General features: G+C 33.4%; 2 protein-coding genes across 3 annotated transcripts in view; both read left to right on the plus strand.

The window, feature by feature from the left end:
* Nucleotides 1-14,053, plus strand: part of LOC132752546 (uncharacterized) — a 30,828-nt gene that overhangs the window by 2,313 nt on the left and 14,462 nt on the right. Inside the window, exons 5-17 of the mRNA XM_060742880.1 lie at nt 139-347; nt 1,085-1,192; nt 1,437-1,646; nt 1,859-1,963; nt 2,190-2,462; nt 6,169-6,402; nt 6,577-6,756; nt 7,301-7,391; nt 7,638-7,846; nt 8,390-8,497; nt 9,902-10,111; nt 10,317-10,421; nt 12,259-12,798. Coding sequence (XP_060598863.1) covers nt 139-347; nt 1,085-1,192; nt 1,437-1,646; nt 1,859-1,963; nt 2,190-2,462; nt 6,169-6,402; nt 6,577-6,756; nt 7,301-7,391; nt 7,638-7,846; nt 8,390-8,497; nt 9,902-10,111; nt 10,317-10,421; nt 12,259-12,798 — 2,582 coding nt within the window. The remainder of the gene's footprint in view (nt 1-138; nt 348-1,084; nt 1,193-1,436; nt 1,647-1,858; nt 1,964-2,189; nt 2,463-6,168; nt 6,403-6,576; nt 6,757-7,300; nt 7,392-7,637; nt 7,847-8,389; nt 8,498-9,901; nt 10,112-10,316; nt 10,422-12,258; nt 12,799-14,053) is intronic.
* On the plus strand, nt 5,380-11,824 carry LOC132752545 (E3 ubiquitin-protein ligase MYCBP2-like). 2 transcript variants are annotated; one of them, XM_060742879.1, is made up of 9 exons: nt 5,380-5,525; nt 6,169-6,402; nt 6,577-6,807; nt 7,301-7,391; nt 7,638-7,846; nt 8,390-8,497; nt 9,902-10,111; nt 10,317-10,421; nt 10,968-11,824. In XM_060742879.1, exons 4-9 carry the CDS (start codon nt 7,346-7,348, stop codon nt 11,241-11,243), a joined length of 954 nt encoding a protein of 317 aa, XP_060598862.1. In that variant the 5' UTR covers nt 5,380-5,525; nt 6,169-6,402; nt 6,577-6,807; nt 7,301-7,345; the 3' UTR covers nt 11,244-11,824. The 2 variants fall into 2 exon arrangements, with proteins under 2 accessions (XP_060598862.1, XP_060598861.1); XM_060742878.1 differs by lacking the exons at nt 5,380-5,525; nt 6,169-6,402; nt 6,577-6,807 and adding an exon at nt 6,941-6,987.

Below are 14,053 nucleotides of genomic sequence, written 5' to 3' on the forward strand. Positions count from 1 at the left end.
TTGTGACAAAAACGTTTTAAAGAAAAAAAAAAACAACGTACTTTTAACTTTACAAACATCATAATTTATTTCTACACTTCATGCCTAAGTATGCAACAAACTATTGTATTTTTAGTTGAGTATTTGTTTTCTTTTTAGATGTTTCACAAACTTGTATTCGTGAAATGAAAAATAACTCGTGCGTGAAAGTGCTGTTTTGTGGTCACCAATGTGCAGGGTATCGGGATGAGCCCCAGTGTCCGCCCTGTATGGAAAAGGACTGTATACACAAAGGTCATGGTCAGACAGGGGATGATAATTGTGCCGTCTGCTACACGGACCCACTCAGGGCTGCACCTTGTATCTTAGTAAGCCACATTTCTTCTCTAAAAGATTATACAAATGTATGTTTAAATCGAACAAAAATGTCTTACATTATCAATTAAGCTGTGTTGGACGTCCTTGATGTTTCCAATTTAATTATTTTATTATGTTAGTGGTGTGTTGCGACTGTAAAAGTCTCCTCGTACATTTGATCACATATATTTTATCAGATCGACATTTTTTGTGTTTTTGGTATTTTTTAGTACATGTACTTTCATTTTTTTTGGTGGTTCCATTATCCGTACTTGAATACTGTATAATCAATTTTTGGATACTTGCCTGCTTTTTAATTTTATCTTGTGAAAGCTGTCGAGATATACAGGCTTAATAACCTCTGATCCTCTAAAAATTCTATTTTGTATATTTGCGCCATTTAAGGCATTAACATTATTACTTGGGAACCATACGCCGCTTTTCGTGGAATGACATGAACATGTAACATTAAAGGTTCCATGATCACTTTCATAAAAGCACATATGTGAATGTTTAAACATCATGTTTATGTTCAACTGAGCTGATGCTTGGGACACGGACAGTATTCATTTACCACTACTGTCCTTGAACAGGCTCGCATTTTTAGTTTTGCCGAGTTTGACGTTCTATAATGTGCCACAGTCTACAATATTCTCCTGATGTCTCAAATAATACGATATTCTCTTAAAAAGTATCAATGTTTTACAATTTTAAATAAATACTTACAATTAGAGATCCTTTATTTCAGTTGAATTGTGGGCACAAATATCACCTTCACTGTGTAAAGAGAATTCTCGAGAATAAATGGGTAGGACCGAGGATAACTTTCAATTTTATTCTCTGTCCAATGTGTAAGGTAGGCTATGTAATGTTTATAACATAATGATTTCTTCATCTTGTGAAAATTCAAATTTGAAACACAATCACACCATTTTCTATATTAATGTCTTCGAGTGTCAAATTAAGAATTTAGGCAAACGGAACATTCATTATAATAGTTACCACATGCAAATTATTATATTTGTTGAAATGTAATGTTTTGTGCTTGTCATGTTGTCAGTAAATATATGTATAGGTCAATAATTTTTCCTGTATTGCAGCAACCCATGGAACACCCAGAGCTCCAGTCACTTTTAAATCCAATTCACGAACTTTACGAGGAAGTTAAACGAAAAGCCTTGACAAGATTACAGTATGAAGGCCTGGAGAAATCAGACCAGATTATCAACAGTGCTAGCCCGTACTACAATAATCCGGAACAGTTTGCCATGGATAGATACTGCTACTATTCCTGTTTTAAATGCAAGAGAGTAAGTTATTTTTTTTAATTTAATTAGTTTAACCGGCTATATTAACAATGCGCGTTAAATAAGCAGTAACAGAGCATTGCTTAACAAAACTTATATTCTTATATTAAAAAAGTTGATCGCATTGATATCATACAAGTCAAATCTGAAAAAATAAACTCAATTCCTGTTAATTATTCTTAATCATTTGTTGATGAACCTTTCTTTCATTTAAGTCCTTTTTTGGAGGCGCGGCGCAATGTGAAGATGGTGCGGATGACGTGAATCTAAAACCGGAGGAGATGATTTGTCTCGCATGTAGTGGACTACAGGGAGTGCAGGTATTGCTTTTATATCTGTACTTGAACAAAGCATCACTTGTTATGAATAGAGTCTTACGTGTGTAAGTAAGTAAATTAGAGCCATCTATCATCTACATTGTATCTATCTATTCTAGCAAAATTACGTATGGGTGGAATTAAAACGAGTTCTGTTATATTTTAAATCGGTATCAGCGCGACTTGACTCATTATTCATCTATAAAATACAACAGTATTTTTATTGCAGAACTGTAATATCCATGGTACAGACTTTATAGAGTATAAATGCCGGTATTGCTGCACGGTTGCCCTGTTCCACTGTTTTGGTACGACTCATTTTTGTAACGAATGTCACAATAACCCTCATGGAGTGGCACAAATGGGTGACAACTTGCCAAAATGTCCTGCTGGTCCAAACGGAAAACAACTCACAGGGGACTGTCCACTGGGGATTGAACATGCGCCAAACGGATCCGAATTTTGTTTAGGTTGTGGCCTCTGCTCTAACTTACAATCCTTCTAAATTGTGACTCTGTGCGTATGATAGATGGGAATGTATTTGTATACTGTTAACTTTTCTTGCTGAAGAAAACTACAATTATTCAATTACGACAAATGTATTAAAGTGACCTTTATTTCATCTGACATTTTCTGAGAATCCTGTTTATGTAACCAGTGCGCTATAAATATATGTTAAAATCATTTCATAAATAAGACAGCAATGTGTTCACTGTGATACCATTCATCTTTTACACCGATTTATGCATGGTAATGAATGAAAATTTAAAAATCGGCGAAAAAACGATTTTTGTCTATTTTATGATAATGATTAGAGGTACTGCTCCAATCCTGTATTGAGATAAATCCTAATTATGCACGGCAGGGCAATATCCTTTTGGAGTCTGAAAAGTGGCTCGGTTGTGTGATTAATGAAGGTGAAGATCAATAATATAGGAACATATATAAAAAAGCAACATGACACAATCAATTTCCCCTGTCAATTGATAAAGGAACTTTAAATGTTTAGTACAATAAAGCAATTTTGAAAATTATTATAGCATTAAAATCAAAGTGTTGTGTATATTGTACAGTTCAAATATGTTTATTATTTTTGTTGTTTGTAAATATATGCTTATGGCATTAAAATCAAAGTATTATCATTTATTGTACAGTCAAATATGTTTATTATTTTTGTTATTTGTAAATGTATGATTTCACAAGTTATATTTGATAAATGTGTTTTTAGTGCAAAGTATTTTTCCTATTTGAGTAGTTATTAATGCCGCAAGCTCGACAGTCCATACGAATGCCCAATACCATACAAAACCAATATGAAATCACCTTATTATTTACAATTTTGTTAATTAACACCGTTCAATATCTAAATCAGTTTTAGAACATAACGTACATTTTCATCCAAAGAAATTGCCGGACGGTAATTATAATTATTCCACCTAATCTTGATTCAGTTTTCGCGGGCTTTTAAAGCTATCACATTAGATCACACTGCTACATGCTACATTATTGCTTACACTATAGACCGACAAACACATGTTATAAATAGAAAACATGAATACGTTTTATTAAATATGCAATGGATGTAATCATAATTAAAAAAATAATATGATACAGAACTTGGAAAAAAATGTTTTCAAAAGCAAAATTAAATTTGTCCCTATTATATCACATCCCCCTTTTTAATACGTTTGAACATATAAAATCTGTTTCCGTGAAAACACGTTGCATCCCAGAATGGTTTGAACCTTTCAGGTCTAGAATTTGGTACCTATCAAAACCTTTCACAAGCTATTGTGTATTTGAAGTATGTCTAATAGTACGATTCTTTTTTCAAACTAGCTTAACTAAGTTTTATTTTGTTTTTAAATGGTTAGTAGCTATTAATAGTGTTCGTTTTGAGATTCTTTGAAATTCAATTTATTTTGTTTTAAAAGGCCAGTACTCGATTAGGATGGGGTCGCGGGTTCGACACATCCGATCTGTGTCCGTGTTACAAAAAAGTATTTGCGCTAAACTTGCACACACTCAGGTTTAATATTATTTCAACTGCTGTCCATGTCTGTAACGGCTTAATTTTGCATAACATAATCTTGAAAAAAGAAATCCTACCTAAGACAGGTCTATGAATGCCGTGTGCATCGATTAGGAACGTGCTCAGTATTTAATATAATACAGGAGAGATTTAAGTTAACATGTCATAATAGTTTTAGTATAGCATGTGGAAATATCGTTACCTTGGGCGTCATCGAGGGTCTTTCTCTACAAAAAATGATCGAGGACGTAAGTTATATACTGTAACTGTTTTAAGTAATGTATGTGAATGTACAGCAATCACCATAGAACAACAAAAAAGGGCTTGAAGGGGGTCTTGCGATATGTTCTGGAGTGTGGGAGTTGCGATTTGGAGTATTATAAATTTTACTTTTTCACTTGCGTGGAAAGATTGTGAAGACTGTGTGAGGCCCACACGGCCTGTAGGCTATATGAGGCATTGTGGGATGAGTTACCAAATTAACTTCTTTGAAATGAAATCTAATGTATTTTCCTGATTACACCACATAGACGAAAAATCCACTAGTCGTGAAGAGATGATCAGGTAATTGAATGACAGACTTGCCCATGAAATGCCACGAATATCACACATAGATTGCTCAATGAAAACCACCGCATGGACACAAATTCAAAAACAAACTTTCACTATTTCAAATTTTAATGATGAATTCTGCTTAAGCCGGTGCTAGGAGGCGTGGTCAATATCTTATACCATTAACAGGTTCAATCAAACCGAGCCTATGGCAACATTTTTTAATTTGCAGCTTTTTACTTCTTAAGGGATTCTTTTTTACTCTATTGTGTCGCCACATAAGCATTATTTTTGCCGTACGAATGACGTAAAATATCGAATATTTAGCAGGGATGTTGTTATATTTATCGTTCAATTTTCATACTTGAATACGTTATGATTATCCTTATAGGATATGTTGCCTGCTTTATAAATTTGTTTTTTAACGGCTTGTTTTAGATATGCAGGATGCCTTTTCAAAATTATATGTTAATAAGTTTTGAAAATGTCAAATTGTACGTTCCATTATTACGCCTGCGTATGTTTCTAAATTCAAACTTTAGGTGTTAACCAGGTGCTAATATTGGTCAAACTGAGCTTGAAAAAATCAGATGGACTCATACTGATATTTTATCAATAATCACAACATCTGCACCATCTCGAATGATTTAAAACTAAATTTACTGAACCACATAGCTTTAAAGAACTAATAAGAAATTTCTAAATATTCACATTTCTCAACAAGTATTGATTGTATCATAACAGCATGCTAAATGCACTGAATGCATTTAATTACTACGAAAAGGTAAAATTGTTACAAACATATTTGATACGAACTACTCAATTACTGTTCATTGTTCTTTTGTGTATTTCACTGTATTGCGCAATTCAGTCTCATATAGGTTTAAATCAATATTTTCTTCATGTTGATAAAGTGTAGTTTCGTTTTATTATTTAGAAATGGATGTCAACATTGTAGAAGGGATATTATCAGATTTTCAGGTATTTATATGTTCAGTTATACATTCTGATTATAAATTATTTACCAACATTAACAGCTTATTTTACGCAGCTGTTGATAAAAGTACTCTTATATATAAACGAAACTTGTATGTGTTACGGTTTACATGTATATAAATAGAAGTCTCAAATTAGATTTTATCAGTTTAAACTGAACGAATATCATGTAAATTAAAAATAAATCTATAAAAACCTACAAAACAAATCGAAAATACAACAGAATTCATGATATACTAGTAAATTTGACGATTCAGCATTTTCTATTGATGAGAGATTTGTAAATAGTAAAATATGTCATGTCATCAATTTACAATTTTCCAAAATCAATATTACATTACGATAAGTTTGTGTGATACTCGTATCAAATGAGAATAGCGGCGTAAATATACTGATAATTTTATTTCGATACAAGCCATAATGCATATTGTTAAACTGATTAACATGAACAGTATTTGTGTACTTATTTAAACTCCAAACCCGAAGGTCAGCAAAAGAAAACAGTAATAGGGCCCTACATACAACTATTACTGCAGTTAAATAAACAAACTAATTCCTTTATGAAACACATCAAGATAAATCTTAATAATACTTTATAATTCCTTCTTTATTTCCTGTTCATGGTTAGGCTGATGTGATAGTTAACAGTACAAACCCGGCTCTGATGTTGGATCTTGGAGGGTTGTCACAATCTTTATCCAGGAAGGCCGGTCCTGACTTGCAGAAAGAATGTTCCCAAGCATATCCTAACGGAATATTATTTTGTGAAGTTGTGTCAACCAATGGATATGGTCTGCACTGCCAGAAAGTTTATCACGTGTCAGTATGCGCCTGGGATTCCGAGTTCGCGGATGCCCAATGGGTAAATATTTACATGTCATTCAAATTGATGGCATAATCATGATAGTAGCACATTATGTAGTAACGTACATGATATTGAAACCAATGTTATGATTTGTAATTAGGAAGTTAATTACTTTAAATAGATACAATAATCACATTAAAGATTTAAAATTGTTTGCTTTGGTATGCACAGATATTGAGTGAAGTGACGACTGGATGTCTTAGAAAGGCACATGAGGACATTATGACGTCTATAGCATTTCCGACACTGGGTTGTGGATTTCTGAGCCATCCTCCCGATATCGTTGCAAACATCATGAAACAATATATTGCACAATTTCAAGAAGCATTCCCAGTTACAACATTAAAACAAGTGTTTGTTGTCGTGTTCACCAAAGCCAGAGACTAGGAACATATTACAAAAGTAAGTTATCGGAAACGCTGTTAACTCGTTGATATAATTCGAAATCATATAGAAGATGTTAGCTGAAAGACGGCCTTAAAACATTTAACTGGGAAAAACCAAAATTATAAAAATAGAATTATGTGAAACAAATGGGATAAACCATAAATGATAAAAATGAATAAGATTGCGCAATATCAAGTAAGTAATTTAAACAAGATATTTTTTACGTATATATGTCTAACACGGAAGTCTTTCAAAGTTTTCAAGTTTAATTTGGCAGTAGTGACATTTATATTTGCTATTATTAATTCACTTTATATTTTTTTATAACAATTAATGACTCAGCCTCTTTCAAGGAAAGTCCATGTACTACTATAAATATTTTTTTTTTTGAAAATGGAGATAAGCCTAGAATACAGTTTGAATGTTATACGATGGAGATAAACTGACTATACAGTATAAGTACAGTTAAACGTTAAGTAAAATATTAGTAATACAGTAATTATTACAGGCATTTCATCTAGTGTTCGAAAATAAGGACAGATCTGTAACAAGTATGAACGCCAAACCTCCATTGAACAAACCTTACAGTCTACCTACAGGTAATATTTATTTACCATTCAATTAAAAGTCTTTTATATATGTTAACTCATAAAAACTTTATAGAAATGAGAGGACAGTATAACATAGTGTAACATTCTGAGACATTTGGGACAAAAACGTTTAAAAGAAAAAAATACTTTAACTTTACAAACATCATAATATATTCCTACACTCCATGCCTACGTATTTATAAAGAGGTTACCCAAACTATTGTATTCTAAGTTGATTATTTGTTTTCTTTTTAGATGTTTCACAAACGTGTATACGTGAAATGAAAAATAACTCGTGCGTGAAAGTGCTGTTTTGTGGTCACCAATGTGCAGGGTATCGGGATGAACCCCAGTGTCCACCCTGTATGGACAAGGACTGTATACACAAAGGTCATGGCCAGACAGGGGATGACAATTGTGCCGTCTGCTACACGGACCCACTCAGGACTGCACCGTGTATCTTAGTAAGCCACATTTCTTCACTAATAGGTTATACAAATGTATAAAGTTTTAACATTTTCAATTAAGCTGTATTGGGCGTCCTTTAGGTTTCCAATTTAATGATTTTTATTGTAGCATCAGCGATGTGAGTGGCATATTGCACGTCTTGCGACTTTAAAAGTCTCCCCGTACATTTTATCACAGATATTTTCATCCTTGCAGATCGTTCAACATAAGATTTTGTTGTGTTTTTGGTATTTTCTAGTACTTTCATTTTTGTTTTTGGGTGGTTCCATTATTCGTCCTTGAATACTGTATAATCAATCTTTGGATACTTGCCTGATTTGTAATTTTATTCAGGCTTAATAACATCTGATCCTCTCTAAAATTCTATATTGTATAGTTCCTTGAATAGGCTCGCATTTTTAATTTTGCCGAGTTTGACGTTCTATAATGTGCCACAGTCTACAATATTCACTTGCTGTCTCCAAATCATAAGATATTTTCTTCAAAAGTATCAATGTTTTACAATTTTGAATAAATATTTACAATATTCTTTATTTCAGTTAAATTGTGGGCACAAATATCACCTTCACTGTGTAAAGAGAATTCTCGAGAACAAATGGGTAGGACCGAGGATAACTTTCAATTTTATTCTCTGTCCAATGTGTAAGGTATGTAATGTTCATAACATAATGATCTCTTCATAAAGTGGATATTAATACCATTTTCTATGTTAATGTATTTGCGTGTCAAATTAAGAGTATAAGCAAACAAAACATTTAATATTATATTGTTATCACATCTAATCTATTATTGGCGTCCGCGTTGAAGCGCGACGCCCCTTATGGAATGAAATCAGATTTTGTGAAAGGGCGGGCCATTTCGTCGGTCATAATAGCCGATCATTCCGATTGGTATGAGGGTGTTTGATTATCAAAAATGAAATGTCGCGAACAATGAATAGCGAACTGCGGAATTTCGCAATGCAAACATATTCAAATGAAATTATCTTATCCGTCAATTAATCGCGTTATTCGGTGTTTTTATTAATCATTTTGTAGTACACATAGTGGGTTATTGTGTATTGCTGTACCTATAAATAGAATGATGACCTCAACATTGTGAAAGTCCGGACATCTATTTATAGAAGTAGTTTTAGTTTAACGAAACGGTCATTCGTGTAGCTATGGTTATAAATAACGAACTGGAGAATATTGCAGGAAATGAAATTTAAAAAATGAAACATTTTCAAACAACTAATTGCACTTTGGATATTATATAGAGGATATTTGTTTAGTTCAGTGTAAGATCGAAATATATTTCACCGAGTGAGCAGCAAAAGGTATATTTCACGAGTGGCGCAGCCACGAGTGAAATATGAACTTTTGGTGTTCACAAGGTGAAATATATTTCGATCTTACACTAAACTAAACAAATTTTCTTTTTATTATATGCATTGAAACGTTTTAAAAAGACATTATACCTAATACTGAATGAAAAGCGCGCCAAATAATAATAGAACGTGACGTCATTTACGACGTCACGTCATTAAGTTGGTACCCAGTACTGTGCACGCTGGTATTTCACCGAAACAACGTAAGGGGCTTAAATTCAAAACAGTGAAATTATCAAAGTGGTAATTTCACTGTTTCAAACAGTGAAATTACCAGTTTTATATCACTGATATATTTCTATAAACCACCGAAAAGCATGTAATAAAGACCAGTATTTTTTGGATATTATCGTTGATATTGATAGAATTTCAAGTTCCTGTGGAAATAAATAATATTCTAATCTCTAGCATGCCTACCAAAGTTCATGATTAACAATGTCTTTCGTCCGCCCATTCATAAATATTATACAATTCTGGTAAAAACCAATTAACCATAGAAAAGTTTATAAGAATATCTATCTGGTCATCAGATGTCTACTAGTTCATCTTCACTTGCTGCATTTCTTGCATGGATGCCCTTTGATGCTTTGCATCAATGCTTTTCTTGTATATAGATGAAATACAATCTTGCGGATTTTGTGTGTAAATATGTATCGGTCAATGTTTTTTTTCTATAATACAGCAACCCATGGATCACCCAGAACTCCAGTCACTTTTAAATCCAATTCACGAACTTTACGAGGAAGTTAAACGTAAAGCCTTGACAAGATTACAGTATGAAGGCCTTGAGAAATCAGACCAGATTATCAACAGTGCTAGCCCGTACTACAATAATCCGGAACAGTTTGCCATGGATAGATACTGCTACTATTCCTGTTTTAAATGCAAGAGAGTAAGTTATTAATTCAATTATAATAAGTTTAATAGGCTATATATTAACAGTGCACGTTAAATTAGCAACAACAGAACATTGCTCAACAAACATATATTCTTTATATCAAAAAAGTTGATCTCATTGGTATTATCATAACTGAATTCCTATTAATTACTCTTAATAATTTTTAATAATTTGTTGATGAACCTTTCTTTCATTCAAGTCCTTTTTTGGAGGCGCGGCGCAATGTGAAGATGGAGCAGATGACGTGAATCTAAAACCGGAAGAGATGATTTGTTCCGCATGTAGTGGATTACAGGGAGTGCTGGTATTCCTTTCATTTCTGAACGAAGCATCAGTTGTAATGATACGAATACGAAAAGTTTATTTGCATAAAACATAGTACTATGCTTATAAAAAGTATAAATTGTAATATATATAATGTTTGGAGATCAAAACATGGATTTTACAGCAAACATAAGATGATTCATGGAATATTATGTTCAATATTCTTTTTCTTCTTTCCTATATTAATGTTTGGTGTTTCCGTTATTTTAGTTCTCTCTGACATTAAGAAATATATTCACAAGCACTTAAGTCCAAAAACAGTTTGATAAAAATCCAAAAGAATAATATTTTTAAAGATTTATGCAGAGCCGAAAAAACTCATGCTTCCATTCTAAACGTTACCTTGACCTAATCAATAGGGTCGTTAAAATCTAAATTGGAGCGATCGATTATTTATCTATCTAATCTAGCAAAATAACATATATGAGTGGAATTAAATCGAGTTCTGTTATATTTTGAATCTGTATCAGCGTGTCATGTCTCACTATTCATATGTAGAATACAGCGGTATAATTGTTTATTGCAGAACTGTAATATCCATGGTACAGACTTTACAGAGTATAAATGCCGGTATTGCTGCACGGTTGCCCTGTTCCACTGTTTTGGTACCACTCATTTTTGTAACGAATGCCACAATAACCATGGCAGAATGACAGGGATGGGTAACAACTTGCCAAAATGTCCTGCTGGTCCAAACGGAAAACAACTCACAGGGGACTGTCCACTGGGGATTGAACATGCGCCAAACGGATCCGAATTTTGTTTAGGTTGTGGCCTCTGCTCTAACTTACAATCCTTCTAAATTGTGACTTTGTACGTATGATAGATGGACATGCTTGTATTTGTTTACTGTAAACTTTTCTTGCTGAATAAGACTACAATTATTCAACCAGGACAAATTTATTCAAGTGACCTTTATTTCATCTGACATTTTCTGAGAATCTTGTTTATGTAACCACATGAACCAGTGGGCTAAAAATGTATGTTAAATCATTTCATAAATAAGACAGCAATGTGTTCACTGTGATACCATTAGCAGTACATGTATAAAGTACCTTAAGTATCATTTATTTGTATTAAAGAGATAAGTATTAAAACATAAAGCAGACTATATTTTCCAAATAATGTTTCGGCTTTTAAATGTCAACGCGCTGTTCATTCCAAACATATTTTCCGGTTTGGACAATAACCGAACGTGCCCTATAAAGAAACATTTTAAAAAAAGAATAAAAAAACAAAAACAACAACAAAAAAATATATATTTTGTTTTAATCAGTGAAATACTGAGTTTAATCAGTATACATATACACTGATACAGCTTTGCCAGTTATTGTTGTCATGCATTTTATTTTTTATTGAATAAATTTACTTTGAAATAAGTTATATATTGTTCTGATGTTTGTGGCGTTTATCTCGATTAAAAAATAAACTTGTGTCATTGCAACGTTACATCATAATTCTCAGCCTTTGAACGTCTGTTGTCATCAACGTGCTTCTGTTTCCTGTGCCTCAATAAAAAAACAGCAGATTTTTATCTCATGAACAACAACATAAGAAATGTAATAAAGCAATTTAATAATCAAAGTACTTTAAAGAACTGAAGGTAGACGATTATTCAAATTATTAAAAAATAATCATTACTATTTTAGTTTGCACTCCAGGAACCATTTTAGAGGGAAATATGTCCGGATATGTTTTGTTTTAATGAATGGGAATAGGAAACATAGCTCACATTGAAATGAAAATATATTCACACTTTAAAATGCTGCTTTTTACTCATTTCACTTTGGTTCAATGAGTCAATATTGGAATCTAAGCGTATTGTCCGGAAAAAAGAGAGAATTTGGAGAAAGTACAAAGAGCCAGAAAAGTTCAAGCAATTTAAAGAAGCACGGAATAGATACTGTAAAGAAATTGATTCTGAGAAAAAACTAGTAATAAGTGAGAAAATTCTAAATGCCAAAGGTGATTCAAAAAAACTCTATGGTTTAATTTCGGAATTAACTGGTACTAAAGCTGAAAATCCTATGCCACAGTCTACAAATGACGGTGAGCTAGCTGAGAAGTTTGCAGACTTTTTTATGAACAAAATAGCTAAAATTCGTAAATCACTTCAGGATTTTCCAAGCTTCATTCCAAATGTCAAACAAATTCAACCTTTAGAAAATTTCGAGGATCTTACAGAAACACAGGTGAAGAGCCTTATTTGTGAACTAAATACCAAATCGTGTGAGCTGGACTTAATACCCACACATATATTAAAGTCACATCTAGATGAGCTTCTGCCAACCATTACCAAACTGGTCAATCTATCTCTGTCTAAAGGCGTATTTCCAACACACTGGAAACAGGCGATTGTTAGACCCCTTCTTAAGAAGTCTGGTTTAGAATTATAATTGTCAAACTACAGGCCTGTCAGTAACTTATCGTTTCTTTCAAAATTGATAGAAAAGGCTGCGCTCTTCAGACTAAATAACCATGTCGATACCCATAATTTGTTACCCAAAAATCAATCAGCATACAGGCGTCATCATTCATGTGAGACTGCTTTACTCAGACTTGTCAATGATCTTCTAGACGGTATGGAGAAGCAAGAGGTCACAGCTCTAATTGCAATAGATCTAAGTGCAGCTTTCGACACCGTTGACCACAACATTCTACTCGAAGTGTTTACACAGTCAGTACGGTGTCAATGGTACCGTGTTAGCTTGGGTGGACTCGTACCTACGACCTCGTACTTGTCGCGTCAGTGTTAATTCTACTGAATCGACTCCACGATTGCTGGAATGCAGTGTACCTCAGGGGAGCTGTCTTGGTCCGTGGCTCTATCTTACATATGCGGGAACCCTTTTTGATGTGATACCACCATCCATATCTGTGTACGGCTTTGCTGATGACCACATTGCTAGTCAACGCTTTCGACCAACTTCAGTGACCAATGAACTTAACGCTATAAAGCAACTTGAAGACAGTGCTGTAATCATCAATGACTGGATGAATGCCAATAAACTCAAAATGAACACCACTTAGACAGAATTCATTATGTTTGGTAGTAAAGCCCAACTTGGTAAATGTTCAATTAAAGAAATTGATATCGCCGGTGATAAAATTCAAAATGTCAGTGTCATAAGATACTTAGGTGCCTACTTAGACGAGGGCCTAAGATTCTCAACACATGTTAAGACCAAGTGTAGAACTGCTTTGTTAAATTATTTGAGAATAAAGAGCATTCGCAAATATCTGACTCAGGACGCCACAAAAATCCTAGTATTGTCGCTTGTAATCTCACATTTGGATTATTGCAACGCTATATTGTTTGCATTTCAGAAAGTGAGTTACAGAAATTACAGCGTATCCAGAATATGTGCGCTAAACTTGTTTTGCAACGCGGAAAATATGATAGTTCCAAAGACTCTTTGTTGGAACTGCATTGGTTACCAATTAAAGCTAGGATCAATTTTAAAATACTATGTACAATGTATAACTGTTTTATGGGCAATGCTCCGGTTTATCTAACAGAACTGTTACACAAGCCTGTCATAAAAAGACCAAATCTCAGATCTGTTGATAATATGGATTATTGTTTTGCTGTCCCCTTTAACAAAAGGAAAA

This window comes from Ruditapes philippinarum, unplaced genomic scaffold (genome assembly GCF_026571515.1).
Source record: "Ruditapes philippinarum isolate M1 unplaced genomic scaffold, ASM2657151v2 ctg2461_1_1_1_1, whole genome shotgun sequence".
In the NCBI taxonomy this organism is placed as follows: Eukaryota; Metazoa; Mollusca; class Bivalvia; order Venerida; family Veneridae; genus Ruditapes; species Ruditapes philippinarum.

Excerpts from the sequence above, each read along its gene's own strand:
- LOC132752545 (XM_060742878.1), top strand. The coding sequence starts at position 6,955 with ATGATAAAAATGAATAAGATTGCGCAATATCAA. Across the intron at positions 7,392-7,637 it reads ACCTTACAGTCTACCTACAG|ATGTTTCACAAACGTGTATA; the intron begins GTAATATTTATT and ends TTTTCTTTTTAG. Across the intron at positions 8,498-9,901 it reads TTCTCTGTCCAATGTGTAAG|CAACCCATGGATCACCCAGA; the intron begins GTATGTAATGTT and ends TCTATAATACAG.